General features: G+C 36.2%; 1 protein-coding gene across 1 annotated transcript in view; it reads right to left on the bottom strand.

Annotated features, from left to right (window-relative positions):
* Window positions 1-4,292: 4,292 nt before the first annotated feature.
* The window catches only part of LOC111046445 (methyltransferase-like protein 17, mitochondrial), a 33,790-nt gene continuing 21,134 nt past the window's right edge, over window positions 4,293-16,948 (bottom strand). The window contains exons 5-10 of the mRNA XM_039431335.1: window positions 16,472-16,628; window positions 12,824-12,966; window positions 10,982-10,991; window positions 8,133-8,292; window positions 5,605-5,743; window positions 4,293-4,553 (exon numbers count right to left, since the gene is read on the bottom strand). Of these exons, the coding sequence (XP_039287269.1) occupies window positions 4,373-4,553; window positions 5,605-5,743; window positions 8,133-8,292; window positions 10,982-10,991; window positions 12,824-12,966; window positions 16,472-16,628 (790 nt within the window). The 3' untranslated portion in view covers window positions 4,293-4,372. The remainder of the gene's footprint in view (window positions 4,554-5,604; window positions 5,744-8,132; window positions 8,293-10,981; window positions 10,992-12,823; window positions 12,967-16,471; window positions 16,629-16,948) is intronic.

Below are 16,948 nucleotides of genomic sequence, written 5' to 3' on the forward strand. Positions count from 1 at the left end.
AGAGTAGAGATGTGTCGTTCGGTCATGACCCGTTCGAATTGAACGGATCATTTAGGTGAACGAGTGATCCGGATCACATTTATTAAAAAAACCCGTTCATTTGACCCGTTCATCAACTGGGGTAAAGCCCCTGTTTATACTGTCTTTACACATCAACTGTGGTGGACCACCTTTTTTTTTTTTTTTTTTTGCTTGTTTATAGGAGAGCTATAGAAAATTAACCGTTCAATTGAACGGGTCTTTTTGAACGGGTCGCGGCAGTGAACGTGAACGACTGACCCGAATCAGTAAAGTGATCCGAACTTCCCATCTCTAAAATGGTGGTCGCTTTCTTCTCTTTTTCACGCCACAACTGAGGTTAGTTTGTCGATAACCTGTAGGGCGCGCTACTGTTTCAAGTTCAAGGTGTGAACTGATGCGCACGCGTCAATTTCAAAAATAGTGCACATCAATAGAGCATTTTTTGAAAAATAAATACAACTAAATCATGTCCAAGACTGTGAAACTAAAATAGTATAAAGGATTTTCATTAAAATAAATCATTATGCTAACAGAGTAGCTTTTTAATCACCTACTGAAATTTAGCCAAAAATCAAGATCAAACCCTTGTGCCTACAGCGGGAACCCCTGTGAAATTTGAACAGAGCATCCTGCATAGTTGACTGTAAACATTATTTAAATGAATTTTACCTAAAGAAGTTGATATTGTGGTTTCTAAAAATATTATTATAACATATTTAGTTTTGAAAATACTTTTTAGAATATGCTGATTAAATTCAGCAGTTCATCAACCTACCTACTTACATTTTGGCTCACTTAGATAAAGGTCTACCGGTAGATTTCACATAAAATTTCACTTATTTTTGCTACATTTTAAGATGGTCATAATCTTTAAAAAAAGACCATTATAAAAGGACTAGGAATCTATCTGCAATTTCTATTTAATCTCATAGAGCCTTACCTGTTTTGTCTTCTCCGTAATCCAGTATAACCAAGGAGCATCTAATCTTCCCACTTTAGTCTTTCGTGCCGCCAAACGTCTCTATGTATTACATTTTTCGATATACTTGGTCAATTTGTAATCAGGCCGAGCTACTGTATTACCGTAAGTATCTTCCAAAAGTAATGTAGCAAAATAATCTGTATTTGCTGTCTTTAATATGACATTTTTAGATTCGATGACAGACAGCAGACAAAAATAGGCTATGCATAACTATTGAACTTGCTCATACCTGATCACACTACGGCATCAATTTTAAACTCAGGAAATCGTTTCGGAATCTGGATGTCCGGGGAGTCATTTTAATACAGTACCGAAGTAGGTAATTTCATAACATTAAAGTACCTAACTTAGTAGGTAATACCATAGAGAAACAATAGCATAAGTAGATATCCCATGATATAGGGCGTTTATGTCGCAACTTTTACTGTTATCTCAAGCTGATAGTCCACGTAGTTCTTTCCTGTGACTATTTATGACGCTGGTAGTCTCTCTTATTGTGCCGTTCATACACTCTTACCCGGTAAAAACAGTAAAAATTGACAGTAATCGGCTTGAGATAACCGTAAAAGTTGCGACATAAACGCCCTATACCATGGGATATCTACTTACGCTATTGTTTCTCTATGGTAATACGCTCTCTTCCACATTGTCACGTCAACTAAGGATTGCCCCTGTGTGGTCACTCGGCAGGGGCTGCTGATGTCCTAGTCCTGGGGCTGTGAGAATCACAACAGGCAGCGGCCATCTTGCCCACCACAAGCCCATCTTTGCTCTCAGTCATCAGCCATTAACGTAGCGCCGCAGTGCAGGATGGTTTCTCACAGCTTGGCGTTGTTGTCATTTGAGATGGGTGTCAGGCTTGGAAGTGTTTTGGCCGCATTGCAGGATGACTGTTAACGGTTGCCAGAAGATCAACAGCTGGATTTTTTCGTTATTTTTCGTGATAGAGAAATTCTGATTGCAGATTCGTTCTCAGCGACCCCAAGTTTAGCCTAAAGGCTCAGAATGTCAACAATGTTTTTAAATCATTAAAAATCATCATGAAAAGTCATTAATATGGTAGTACACCACGTTTCTGGTAACTTTTTACTGGTGACTGGAGTTATTATTGACACACAAAAATCAAAATAATCGTGAGAAAGAAAACTGCTGATGAACGTGAATAAGACCGCCACTCCATCGTTCTATTGTCTCGGCTGCTTGGCTGAGCCTGGCTGGAGGGATCAAATAACCGACTGGTTTGATCTTTCGTCTGTCCGCTAGGCGGAACTTACGCCGACCATTGCTGGGTGGAAGATGTTACTGCGGCCGCTCGCATTCCCACCAACGCTGCTATTATTTGCTGTCTCAGCGCCTAGTCCGATTCAGCCAAGCAACCAGCCTGCACTGCGGAGCTAGGTTTACATCCTCCTGTGCTAGGTGTACAAGAGGATACAGCATACTCTGGTTGCCCGTAGTGATATTCACTACCGCATCATCAGGCACCGTGAGATGTTGGATGTCCCTAGGAGACTCCTCCACCGATCACAGACCAGTTATAGGATTTCTGCCCTGAAATTCTTTAACAATCTGCCTCCTGGTGTGAAGCAGTTGGATGAGGCCGCCTTCAAGACAACCGTCAGGAATCCGCTTTGTGACAAGGCATATTATGTGAATGAATTTATAAGTGATTATTTGAATTTTTACTTTCCTTGCCCTATTACCATAGGTAAGGGAAATATCGCTTTCCGAGAGAAATTAAGGTACCCCAATTTCTATACATTTCAAGATCCTGAGACCAAAAAAGTGGTTTTTGGGTATTGGTCTGGATGTGTGTGTGTGTGTCTGTGTGTGTGTGTGTGTGTATAGGTGCGTACAGACTTTCGCTCTGCTCCGCAACCGAACGTCACTCCAGCAGAGCGATTGATGATCAACCGGGGAGCAAGAGTGGTTCGACCGGGGAACGCGAGTAGATCTAACATCTTCCATAACGTTCATGATGGGTGCGACTGCAGAGCGGGGGCGGAGCGACTGCGGCACGATGGAGGAACGAGGGCGGAGCGAGATCGTTGCGGTTTGGAAGCGCGTATATGCGTACGCAGCTTATGAGTGTGTGTGTGTGTATGTGCGTCTGTGTACACGATATCTCCTATCCCAATTAACGGAATGACTTGAAATTTGGAACTCAAGGTCCTTCAACTATAAGTATCCGACACGAACAATATTTCAATCAAATGCAATTCAAGATGGCGGCTAAAATGGCGAAAATGTTGTCAAAAACAGGGGTTTCCGCGATTTTCTCGAAAACGGCTCCAACGATTTTGATCAAATTTATACCTAAAATAGTCATTGATAAGCTCCATCAACTGCCACAAGTCTCATATCTGTAAAAATTTTCAGGAGCTTCGCCCCATCTATGCAAAATTTAATTTAGATTCCCAATTATCAGTCTTCAGATACAATTTAAACAGAAAATTTCAAGTGGAAAGGATTGAGCATGAAAATCTCTACAATTAATGTTTAGTAACATTTTCACCCAAAAATAGAAATAAGCTCAAAATTCGAGAAAATGTGATTATTCAATTGCAAAATGTTGGCAACTGTTGATTCTATTAAATCAATCACTATGAAGAGATAGCAGACCTCGTGTGTCTCCAGCGTTATAGTCCTGTCACCAGCTGGCTTGGATCTTTCAATAGTAGACTTGAGATGCGCGTGAACACTAGCGTCAGGTGATCAATTTTCATAACGGCAAGGAAAGTTGTGTGAGTGCGTCACACCTGATTTCTATTTAAAGTGGTCACTGTTTGTTTGGATCTGCCTTCTGAATAGTTGTGTGTGCAATTACGTGTTTTGAATTTGAATTTTATGACGCCTTGTGGGTAATGGATGAAGCAGAATGTATTAAAGATATTAGTCAGAGTCAGCCGGCCTGCCAGGTTGGTCTAGGAGCGTTAACAAACTCCAGTCTGATAGCACCGCCTGGCTCGTGGGTTCGAATCCCGTCAGTGGCATGGAAGTTTGATCATGTCATCAATCTCTACCTCCTTGAACAAAGCCGTAGTGCATTCGTGTGAAGTCAGTACAGGTAGGGCTCCTACACCAATAGAAACACTAGCTGATATAGATCAGCTGAAATCAACAAATTTTTATTGGTGTACGAGCCCTACCTTTGCTGACGTCACACGAATGCACTACGGCTTTGTTTACAGAGGTAGTGCATCAATTCGCCCAGGAAGTTCCCATTATCCACGCACAAGCAAAAAGCTTACAGTATGTAGGCATCATCCACAATAAAAAAGTCAGAAGGTTAAATTAACGTAAGTAACTTTTCAAAGCACAAAGTATTTTTTACATTTTACTGATTCTAATATTCTATACGTAGTCTAATTATTTTGGTGAACTATCATCCACATCATCCTCCTCGTTTTGGTCATTTTCCTCCTCCTCTTCTTCTTCTTCTTCTTCACCGTGTTTGGCCCCCCAGTCTCTGACTTCCACTTCCAGTTCACTCAACTGCACCGGGAGGAGGTCACCCCATCTACTAGCTCTCGCACATTTGTAAGATTCTCTGCAAATACAAAATAAATCTATATTATACAATAGCGAAATGGCACTCACTCACTGACTGACTTACTCGCAGAACTAAAAATCTACAGGACCAAAAACATTCAAATTTGGTAGGTATGTTCAGTTGGCCCTTTAAAGGCGCACTAAGAACGGATTTGGAGAGATTTCCAAAGATACGCCCAAAATCTGCGTTTTTCCAGCGTTTTTTTAGCATTTTCTCAGCTTTATCAAGAACAAATGAACAGAAAATGTTCAAATTTAGTACAGAAGCTCAGCTAGGGTGTAATAATGTTGTGTTAGAAGGAATTTGAAATAACGCCAAAGATATGCCCAAAATCTGCGTTTTTTGCTTTTTCTCATTTATCGAGAACAAATGAATAGAAATTGTTAAAATTTAGTACAGAAGCTCAGCTACGTGTAGTAATGTTGTGTTAGAAGGAATTTGAAATAACGCCAAATATGCGCCCAAAATTAACGGTTTTTTGCGTTTTCTCAGTTCTTTCATCAAGTAATAGACAGAAAATATTCAAATTTGGTACAGAGGTTTAGCTAGGGTCAGAAATTTTTGTGATGATGTGACTTTAATCAAAGATACGACCAAAATCAGCGTTTTCCAACGTTTTTCTCAGCTTTTCTGCGTTTTCTCAGTACTTTGACTTTCTGATAGAATGGAGCATGCTAAAATGAAAAACGCAGGCGAGCCCGCTGATCTCATTTTTGGACTATCCAGTCGGGGGTCCAGGGGGCGGAGCACCCTGGCTAGACGGATATGGCGAGCGAAGCGAGCCTGACGGCAAGTAATTCATAAACTCGTGCTCTATTCATTCATTCATTCATTTATTAATGGATTTTCAAGTAAATTAATGATATACAACTTGAGCAAAGTAGTGACTTTTGCTTTGCGCCAAAAAATCACGTGATAAGAATCCACTATTAATAAGGACTTCTTGATGATATTGATATCCATGGTGATGATGATTATGGCGATGATGGTACTAAGGATATCAACTTTGGATTTTTAAGCCAATCAAATCCAATCTATTTAAACTTACCTTCCACTCTTGGCTTTTGTGAATATGACCTCTTGTAGTTTTCCTTCAGAGGTGCAAACCCTACAAATGCTCTGCCGACTGACTTTCAGGTTACGAGAAACAATACGTGGCCATTTATGATCTTCGTCTGGTTTTGCGCCTGGAACAAAAAATAAAAATAATTTTATTAAAATCAACCAATAAGAAACCAATACGAACTTCTTTATAATACTGGAATCGATAAGAAACCAATATTAGTAAGAATTTCATGGTAATACTGATATTGATATTGATGATGAGACTGATTTGATTTGATTAAATTTCCTCCCTGGAGACTCTTTAAAGAGTATAGGAAATCGTCAAGGACTATTTGTCAAAAAATAAAGGAATACATATAAACATATATTATAAACATCACATTCCACAATATACATTGCAATTCAATCCTCCCAAAAGCCTCATTCTCCAACCATAAATTCTTGAATACTGTAGTAAACCCCGTTTGCTAAATATTTTCTCAATAGCTTTTTGAAAATATGCTTATTCTCATTTTCTCTCAAAGCTGACGGCAGTTTACTCATAAATTTCATACCCATATAAGAAGGCTTATTTTCATACTGAGCTGTCCTGTGGTATTGTGCAGAAAATTTACTCTTATTTCTAGTGTCATAATTATGTATGTCACAGTTTCTTATAAATTTTTTATATACATGATCACTTCGAAAATGTACAGTGCAGGCACAGTTAGTAGTCCTAGATCTTTAAAATACTCTCTGCAGGACTCTAATGGCTTAAGACCTTTAATCGCTCTCACAGCTCTCTTTTGCATTCTAAAGATTCTATCTAAATTTTTGAGACTGGAGCCCCCCCCCCAAACCAATATTGCATACCGAATATGTGACATTATGAGGTCATGATATACTGTACATGTTAAGATAGTGTTACCAGTACTTAATCTTGAAGACGATGATGATGTTGATGTTGATGATTTTTATTATATCTCATGGTTAAAAATTTATCTTGCTCAATATAATACAGATACTGTATGTATATAATATTGTGAAACGCGAAAGCTTTACTCACAAGCTTCGTTCATCAGAACGCTGTAAAGAGACCTAATAATAGTAAACATGTTACAATATTTTGTTACAATTGATTATTCTCTAATACACATACCGTAGTTTAATTTCAACCATGAGAAAGAAATCCACATCAAGTTATTCATTAAATTATGGAAACGAATGTACTATACCGTACTAGAATTAATTGAAAGATTGCATTATGATAAATTACAATTTGAAGTAATTTTGGACATTTTTAATGGTGAAGATGGTTTTGAAAAAAATTTTTTTTTTGGAAATTGAAAGATTCAATAAGCCTTTTTCAACCTCAAAATTGTTCCAGCAATCAGTTTTTATAACTTAATTATGTGTAACGCTAGTTCGCCTCCATGGTGCACATTGGGTAACGCTAAATGGACTAGCAAATGATGGCGGTCAGACAAACTTATGTTCTCCTGACCGAAAACTACACAACATCACAAGAGACTGGGAATATACAGTGCTTACATTTGAGACTCATGAGCTTTATATGTGTTGTGTATCTGCCATAAGCTAAATAAATAAATAATTAAAAGAGAATTAAATGTATTATGATATCAGATCTCACGACTTCATTTTATGTCTGGATGGTATTACATTATGAATGATATTCATGATAATTGCCCAGTTGCACAAAACCCCCGTTGAATTTTAATTACAATTGAACGCCATGGGAGCAAATCAGAGAAGGATTTTTATGAAAAAAGGCTTCTCTGATTGGTTCTCGTGGCATTCCATCCCGGTTAAAATTTAACAGGCCTTTGTGCAACCGGGCCAATATAATGTAACACCACCTAGACAAATAAGATGTGGGGGTGAGATAGAAAGTGATTATGGTGATTTACTGTGCTATTATCCCATGTCTTTTGTTATAATATATACTGAGAAATGAACCATCAAAATTCTGTTAGAATCATCAGCTACTCTTGAATAATCTAGAAAAAAATCAAGTTATTTAATAATTTATTGTAATATCAAAAACAAAAACTATCACGAGTGATCATAATACTTAATAGATAAATAGATTATGATAGATCATAATACTTATTAGAAAACTTGCATAACCACAGAACAAAGTTCTGAGATTTGCTGTCATTCAATTCATAAATTACCTGAAGAGTTCATTCAATAAAATAAAATGGCATTCATAATTTATAATCAATAAATTATAACAAAGCATCTACATTTGAAAATCTACTAAGTGAACATATTTAAGGACTGAACATTTGTAAAGTTGAGTACTACAAGACTTAACCTATTTCGGACTATTTAAATTTGGGAGAGAAATAGCACAAGGTTACCTTATTTTTTCTCTCCCAATCATTTTAATGATGTACTTATTGTATGAATCAATTCACAGCACTGAATTTCAAAGGACGTTTGAAATATGAATTGATTTAAAACATTCGAAGAAAACAATCACTAATGATCAATGAAAAAGTTTCTCACCTTTCTTCAATATCACATAGGAGAACTTTTCCTTCTTAATTGTCTCTCCTCTCACTCCTAACGGCAATGAGAAATAGACCACCTCTAGATTACATGGACTCTGATCAGGTGCCAGACGTGGGCAGTGCAAATCATGAGGGCACTGAAAAATTAAATCATTCTAGGAAAATAATTGGTTGAAATAATGAAAGTTGTTTTCAAGAAGAAGACAGGGCAGGCAAAGAGAAAGATGTGTGGATGATGTTGTGACCAAAGACCTTAAAGATGCATAGACTCACATACAGCGCTAGTGTCGTACTTGGAATTGAAATCGGCCATTGAGGGGGCAACCTACATGATTATTACATACCAATGCCTTTGTAATCTATAGTATTACAAATGTATAGATATAATATCTCGTGCTAAAATACCCCAATGGCGGCCTTCAATTTCAAGTAAGAGCTATCATTGGGAAGGCATAGGCATTGTGGGTCTATATATCTTCAAGGTCTTTGGTTGTGACGGGGGACCAGCGCATCATATGTAGGAGAGGATGAAAAGCTAGGGTGGAGGATTGATTGATTGATTGAGAATGGAGATTGGTGGAGAGGCTTGGTAATGGAGGCCAAAGATCATGAAGTACTGTAGCGCCAGATATAAATAATTTATAATTCATTTTGAAAAAAAAATCGAAATAATTTTCAACCACTTTTATTTATCACAATAAAAGTAGTAGACAATTTAAATTTGTGTTCTTCATTATAATAATAATAATATCGAGTGACCTGGCTAGCTCAGGTCTGGTGTCAGAGTTTTCAGGTCGCAACTGATCAATTTCAGACCAATGATATACAATTATTATTAATGATATACAATTATTCATTAAAATGGATGGGGGAGTACCAACAGACACAGCCCAAAACTGTTCCTCCCCCGAATTGTGATTCATATACTAGTCCAGGAAGAAGGTTATGTTTTCCACTTCATACAATTTGTGTCAAATCTATTGAGCAAACACTTATAAACAAGAAATATTGAATTTAGAAAGTTTGAAAATGAAGAAAGAAAGGAATAAATAATGAAACTAGCTTTAAAGCAATTGTAGAATTAATGTTGGAGCTTATGTATCGACGTACTTATGATTAAATGTTGAATTGAATTAAATTGAATCGCTGCCTTTATTAAAAACCTTGGAGGGCGAAGTTAGGGCGCAGCCGGCCCTCTCTTACACTTAACCCTCCATACAATTCTAAGTTACAACTAAAACAACATCATAAACAATGAACTAAAGTAAAAGAAAACAATAACTTAGAAAACAAATTAACAAGAAAAAATACATATAAATATAATAATTATATTTAATTTTTTATTATATTAAAATTATTTATAATTATATATAAATATAATAGAAATAAAAAAAAGAAAAAAACTTGAACTCCTTTCGAATTTAAGTACGTAAAAGGGGTTATGCAAAAGGAAGAAGAGAAAAGTGAATAAAGTTGAGAATTTTCAGTCCAAATCCATAGATTATTCCGGTAGAAGAAAGGGAAGAAGGGAAAAGAAATAAAAGAAAAAGGAAGAGAGAAAGAAGGAAGAAAGAGAGGAACCACATACACACACACACACACACACACACACACACCACACACACACACACACACACACACACACACACACACACACACATATATATACAGACTTGAATTACGGGTTAGGGAGCATTCCAGCCGAGTCCACCACCTCTGATCCACCGCAAGACAGCCGCGCCGAACCGACGATGTCCCTCAACTAGCTTCAGCTCAGCAGGCAAAGAATTCCATAAACTACAGGCTGTCACAAGGAACGACTTATTGAACATAACAGTCCTATGTGTTGGGACAGCCAGCAGATGGGATCCATGCCGCGTTCCTCCACGGCCAAAATCACCCAAGTAACGGTACTCCACTGCCAGATACTTAGGCGTTTTGGTTTTCAATATCTTATGCAGGAAGCACAAAGCATGATGTGATCTACTTTCACGCAGCTTCATGAGTTCAAATCTGTTAAAGTATTCGGTCACATGGTCGTCACGTCTCAGGTTGAAGATAAAGCGAACACAATAATTATGTGCACGCTGCATCCTCTGCAAAAGTTGAACTGTCATGTCAAGAGTCACAATGTCACAGTAGTTGAAGATTGGGAAAATCAGAGTCTTGACCAGCATAACCTTTGTTAGAAAGGGAATGAAGTCAGAGATCCTCTTCAATGTCATGATCCCCCCAATGACCCTGTTACAAGTCTGAGTCACGTGGCTGGTCCAGTCAAGAGTCCTTGTCATTGTCAGTCCAAAATTTTTCACGTCAGAACTGTATTCCAATTGTATGTTATTCAATGTTATGTATGGTCCGTTAGATATGTCAATTGTGTTTAAAAGTCTTGAGTAACCTATCACTATAGATTTCGATTTTGTCTCGTTAATTTTCAGTCCATTATTCTCAGTCCACTGTACCAAACGAGTCAAGTCAGCATTGACCTCATCAACTGTGGCGCCAAAGTCATTTTTCTTGCAGTGTCGGTATATTTGTAAATTTGTAGTGTCGGTATATTTGTAAATCGTCTGCATACAGGTGATGTCTGGTCGTAAGTAGAGTGCTTGTCACGTCATTTATGTAAATGCTGAACAGTAGAGGACCCAATACCGAACCCTGAGGAAATGTTTATTGAGTTAAAAGGGAAAAAATCATGGAAGCTATTTAAAATTTGTAACGTCAAACAAACTAGAAGGAGACATAGTAAAATATATTATATTAATGAACTTCAACATAGAATTAGTATTATTCTGCCTTTAAACAATAAAAGTTTTGGTTAGTTTTAGCTTTGATTATGCATACCTTAACGTACCTAAAGCTTTAATTGAAAATCTAATTCCTCCTATTTACTCAAAGATAAATCAAAGGTTTTAGTTCTAGAATTATACTGGCACTAATTTACAATCGATGCCGGTAGGTTTTTTAATATAGAAAATATTGATAACAGGCAGATTTTGATTGGTTTATAGTGACATTTTAGAGTAAATAGGAGGAATTAGATCTTCAATGGAAGCTTTAGAAGCTTGATTTTAGAGTTCAGCTTAGCAATGCAAACAATAGAAAGAGCAAGTTGTTGAATTATCATACATTTCAAGTATGAGGTTTTGTAATATTTATATTATAATTATTGTGAAAAGGATAACCAAATAAATTAATATGCTATTTAATACCCTGAGGATTCCTGTGACTGAAAATATTGACATTACATGGAGGAATTTCGATGTTACCTATGTTATACCATAAAGAAATATTATTTCTGTAATCTCTGGTTATACTATACAAGACTAACATCAACGAGAGTAGATCGAAGAGAATCTGATTATACTTATGTTATACTATACAAAACTATTTTACTTTCCTTGCCCTATTGCCATAGGTAAGGAAAGTATTGCTTTCCAAAAAAATTAAGGTACCCTAATTTCAAGTTTTCTATACGTTTCAAGGTCCCCTGAGTCCAAAAACATGATTTTTGGGTGTTGGTCTGTGTGTGTGTGTGTGTGTGTGTGTGTGTGGTGTGTGTGTGTGTGTGTGTGTGTGTTGTGTGTGTGTGTGTGTGTGGTGTGTGTGTGTGTGGTGTGTGTGTGTGTGTGTGTGTGTGTGTGTGTGTGTGTGTGGTGTGTGTGTGTGTGTGTGTGTGTGTGTGTGTGTGTGTGTGTGTGTGTGTGTGTATGTGTGTATGTCTGTGAACACGATTACTCTATTCCTAATTAACCGATTGACTTGAAATTTTAAACTTGAGGTCCTTATACCATGAGGACCCGATAATAAGAAATTCAATTCAAGATGGCGGAAAAAAATGGCGGATAATTACTAAAAAATCATGTTTTCCACGGTTTTCTCGATTCGATTCGATTCACGGCTCTAACGATTTTCTTCAAATTTATACCATGGGTAGCTATTTATAAGCCCTATTAACGGACATGAGTCTCATTTCTGGGAAAATTGCAGGAGCCCCGTAATATTCTTGAGAAAAATGGCGGATATTTACTCAAAACCCATGTTTTTCACGATTTTCTCAAAAATGACTTGACCGATTTATTTCAAATTCATACCCTGAATAGTTATTTATCAGCTCTATCATCTGGCATGAGTCTATTTCCTGGGAAACTAATGGGGTCCACCCCATTCTTGAGAAATGGTCTTTGTAAATTGACATGAGTTTTTTGTTCTTCTCGTGCATGAGGTAGGTAGGTAGAGCAGTTTATGAAAAGAACACATAGTCGAGATATTTCATCTGTAGAACAGCTGTTTTGACGACTTTTAAAAAATCATCGAATTTCACAATTTACACAAAGGGAAAAGTACTCCGAAAACAATTATATATACATATATAAATATGTTGCCGCCAATCGTTATTATGTTATTCCCCTAAATTATTCTCGTTTAAGAATGAGGCTTACAGTTCAATGAGCAAGGAAAAGTTGTGTGAGTGTACCACACCAGATTTTTATGTTTGAAAAATTATTGTTATGAAGAGAATCAAGCATACGTTATAACTTAAACTTACATTCTAATAATATGCAATTAGCTACATAATATTTCATTATCATTATTTGAATATGTTAAAACAAATTTACAATGTTATGTATTATTATTATTATTATCGCAATTATATCATCTCTATTTCGATCAAGATTACTTTACCTTAAACCAGATTTGGTTCCATGCTCAACAATGACTAGATATTGACCGGTTTGATTCCATAGGTTGAGAATAGTTTCCAGTCTGATCTGTTTGGAAGCCAGCTCTATGAGTGAGAAAGCACTAACTACTATGTCATATTTTCTCTGAAAATAAAATTATATCATGGTTAATTAAGGATTGAATTACAATTTACGGTGTTCAGAAATATGTCTTACAAATATGAATATTAAAATATGCTCCAGACTTTGAATTGCTGTAAACTCGAGGGGAGTGAGATACAAATAAAAACTGACATTTATTGAAATTTATTTTATTTTTATTTTATTTACCAATTCACTAGAAATTTACAAAATAACACTTATCAACTAGTATATACATTGGTGTAGCTGGAAAAAGAAGCCTTGAGCTCCAGCCACGAGTTCGAAAATATTCTTTAAATTATTGGTACATTTGCCGTGATAATATTCTAAAATACAAACCAAAAGATAGTAAACCAACAACCAAAAATATGTATAAATAAACACACAAAAAATTGTTTTCAGTTTATCTGTAGATAGTTTGAAATCTTGTGAGACCTGACGATCTTGTATGATAATTATAGTCTTCTTTAGCTTCAATGATTCGATTGGTAGACAGCTTTCCATCGTTTTCTGCCCAGGACTATACTTTCCAGTTGGATGTAACTCTGGATCCCTAGATCTTTGGTAACTTGCTTCATATATTGTAGCCGGGGTCTCCCACGAGCACTTTGTCCAATTATTATACCTTCCAGTATTCTTAACGTGAATCCGTTGTGTCTAATTACATTGCCAAGCTAAGAATGCCGTCTGTCTTTTGGAATACGCAAAAGATTTGCTTTTCCTCAACCCTTTGAAATAAATACTTCCCATTAATAATTCTATCAGTCCATTTCTACTTGAGAATCCGTCTCCAACACCACACCTTCAAAGGCATTTAGTGCTCTTTCTTCTGCCTTAACAATACTGTAGTCCAAGTTTCTGAGCCATAGAGTGCAAATCTCCAAATGCAGCTTCTAATTAATATTTTTCTGATTTGTAACTTGAGACTATTTTGAGGAAAGGACATGCCGCTCACTAATGAAAATAGCCTTTGCTTCTCCTGTACGACGTTTTATATCATCTCTGCCCCTTCTATCTTCTGAAATGATACTACCCAAGTATTAAAAATTTTTCACAAGCTTTGAAGACATTGTTATCTAGTTTTATTAATTCAAGTTCAGGGTCCCTGGACTCACTTTGGTTTCATCATTTCTGTTTTCATTGTATTTCCATATCATATTCCGTTTTTAAAATGTCCTGCAAGGTATTAGTGCTCTCTCTAGACTTCCTTTGTCTTGTGCTACTATTGCAATATCATCTGCAAAGCGTAGCATTTGCACTATCACACTATTCACCTTGATTCCAGAACAATACTCCTAGCACTATCAATAACCTGTTCAATATAGTGTCTTGAACCATGGGTTTTGACAGCTCCTCAAGCACATCAAATTTAAATTTATTTTCCTTTTCAATTTTCAATAGTAAAATCAGGATCACTAGAAAGCCAAATTGCGCTGACTGAATGAAAAATCGCAGAGCTTCAGAGTGGTGGAAATTTCCAGTCTCCCCACCAGCCGGCATTTTCATATTAGATTTTCCCACTTTTTCGGATCAGTCTTTTTTGTGCCGCTCCTCCGAACACTCAAAGACTCTGACTGGCCAGGACCTGGACCTTCCTCTAGACCTCACCTTCCAGCCAAAGCTGACGAGATGGTCATCATAAAGGTGATTGGTATCGTACTCAATTAATTATTCATCATTTCAGTAGTTATAAAATTATAATGTCATGTTGTTTTTCTTTCTTATAGGAATTTAAAAATAATAAATAAAATGTAGAGTATTTCAACTAAGAGGAAAATCCTCATAATATTAAATAAATAATTATCAAGAATTAATCAAATTGAAATAAATAGAAACTCATTTTTATATAAGATAATTAAGACTTGTTCGATAATAATATGTTTTCCTTTTCTTCATAGCCTAAATTATATAACTTTTCAAACTATACATTTAAAATTTATTTCTTTTTAAATATTGTAAACCAATAGATTTTGTATCTCTTAGAATGATTTCTTCTTTTTATTTCTTTAAAATATCTGCTCTACCATCTTCAGCTATGTATCTCCATTGTAACTCTTCTTCCCATTTGGGAAGTGGTGGAGCCCCCAATATTTACAACAAATTATAACTTGGTTACAAATGGTGATACAAATTAATTGTTTTCTTTTAACGTAATGCAATTGTAAAAGCTTACTGACCGATACGTCACAATAGATGTTGAATAACATGGGTGGCAAATTACAACCCTGTCTTATTCCTGTCTTGATAGCAGCTACTTTTACCTTGTCACCTACCTTTATTATATAGTCAAGCACAATATTATATTATTATACTTGAAATAATACATTTATCGCTAAAATAATTTCTCAATCCATCACATTTACCCTTTTAAAGCGTTTTTCTTGAAAAATATATCATCTTTAACCACTACCGACATAAGTTTCAAATTAATATCATTAGTTGTTCCACATTTCCTGATAAAGTACACTTTAATAAGGCTACTTGAATGTTTAAATTACTATACGAAAATCACTAGTACCCTTGTTATTTCAGACTTTGACATTTGATAATGGGATGAGAGCCCGAAATTAGTCGTGTTTCACCTATATAAAAATATATCCGTGTATCGGATGGACACGTTAAGGTCATGTCAGAGGCCCTGAAATTGATCAGTTGCGACCTAAAAACTCTGACACCAGACCTGAGCCAGCCAGGTCACACGATATTATTATTATTACCTATATAAAAATATAACAAAGGTATAAGAGATTATCCATAATTGACATCATTGGATTTAAGAGCAATGCTACATGCAATATTACAACAATTTTTATTCAGAATGAGATTTTGAGTGTGAATTGAACTTGAACGTTTTACAGTAGAAACATAACCTATTTTTTTGGACATTTTATTAATTTATCAAAATTTGGTAATGGAATAGATTTGGGCCAAGCCTGTTGTCCCTTCCTAATTATATTTATAAAGCTGCGTACACATATTCGCGCTTCCAACCGGCACCGAGCACGCTCCTCCTTCGTACCGCCCTCGTCCGCCCTCGTACCACCATCGAATCACAGTCGCTCCGCCCACGCACCCATCATGAACGTTACGGAAGATGTTAGATCTTCTCGCGTTCCCCGGTCGATCCACTCTTGCTCGCCGGTCGATCATCAATCGCTCTGCTGGAGTGACGTTCGGTTGCGGAGCAGAGCGAAAGTCTGTACGCACCTTAATATGATTTGTGATTCTGTCCACGAATAAATAAATACATAATTTTATTATGACAGATTTGGTCGCTGCCTGTTGTCCTCTTTGGATCAAATTGTATGAATGATATATGATTTGTGACTATTAATAAATGAATGAATAATTTTACTTTTATTCATCAACATTCGGAGAGAAACAGCATTGAGCGCAACCTTTTGTTATCTTTCAATCATAATGTATATTACGATTTGTGACTATTAATTAATGAATTAATAAATAAATGAATGAATGAATAATATATTATTAAGAGTATTATACTAACAGGTTTAGAAGGGAGAAACTGTCGATAGTAGTAACCAGGTAGCGGCACTGAAGTGGCGTCTCCTTGCACCAAGAACTGAGCCAGATCTAGCATATGAGACGACGTGTCCACACAATAGAACTCCTTCATGTGTTCTCCCCAGAAATGTTTAGCAGCCCTGGCAAAAAGAGATCAAAAATTAATACAGTTAGAGGTTTTTGAGATATTACAATAATCTATGGGTATTTCATGAATTGTGCTCATTTTTCAAAAAATCTCAATAACCAGCCATCTAAAGTGAGGTCCACGTTATAATGGCAGTGTAGAAAGATAGGAGAACAATATTGCCGATAATCCGTCTGTAGACGGTGGCTGATACAGGTTTAGTGATGTAATATTAACTGTTCATTCTCGTTTGAAATAATTAATTATATTTTATTGAGTAAGAAATTATATTTTTCAATAATTTCATAATGAATTTTCATAATTAAGATGAAA

The sequence above is a fragment of the Nilaparvata lugens genome, chromosome 6 (genome assembly GCF_014356525.2).
Source record: "Nilaparvata lugens isolate BPH chromosome 6, ASM1435652v1, whole genome shotgun sequence".
NCBI classification, from domain to species: Eukaryota; Metazoa; Arthropoda; class Insecta; order Hemiptera; family Delphacidae; genus Nilaparvata; species Nilaparvata lugens.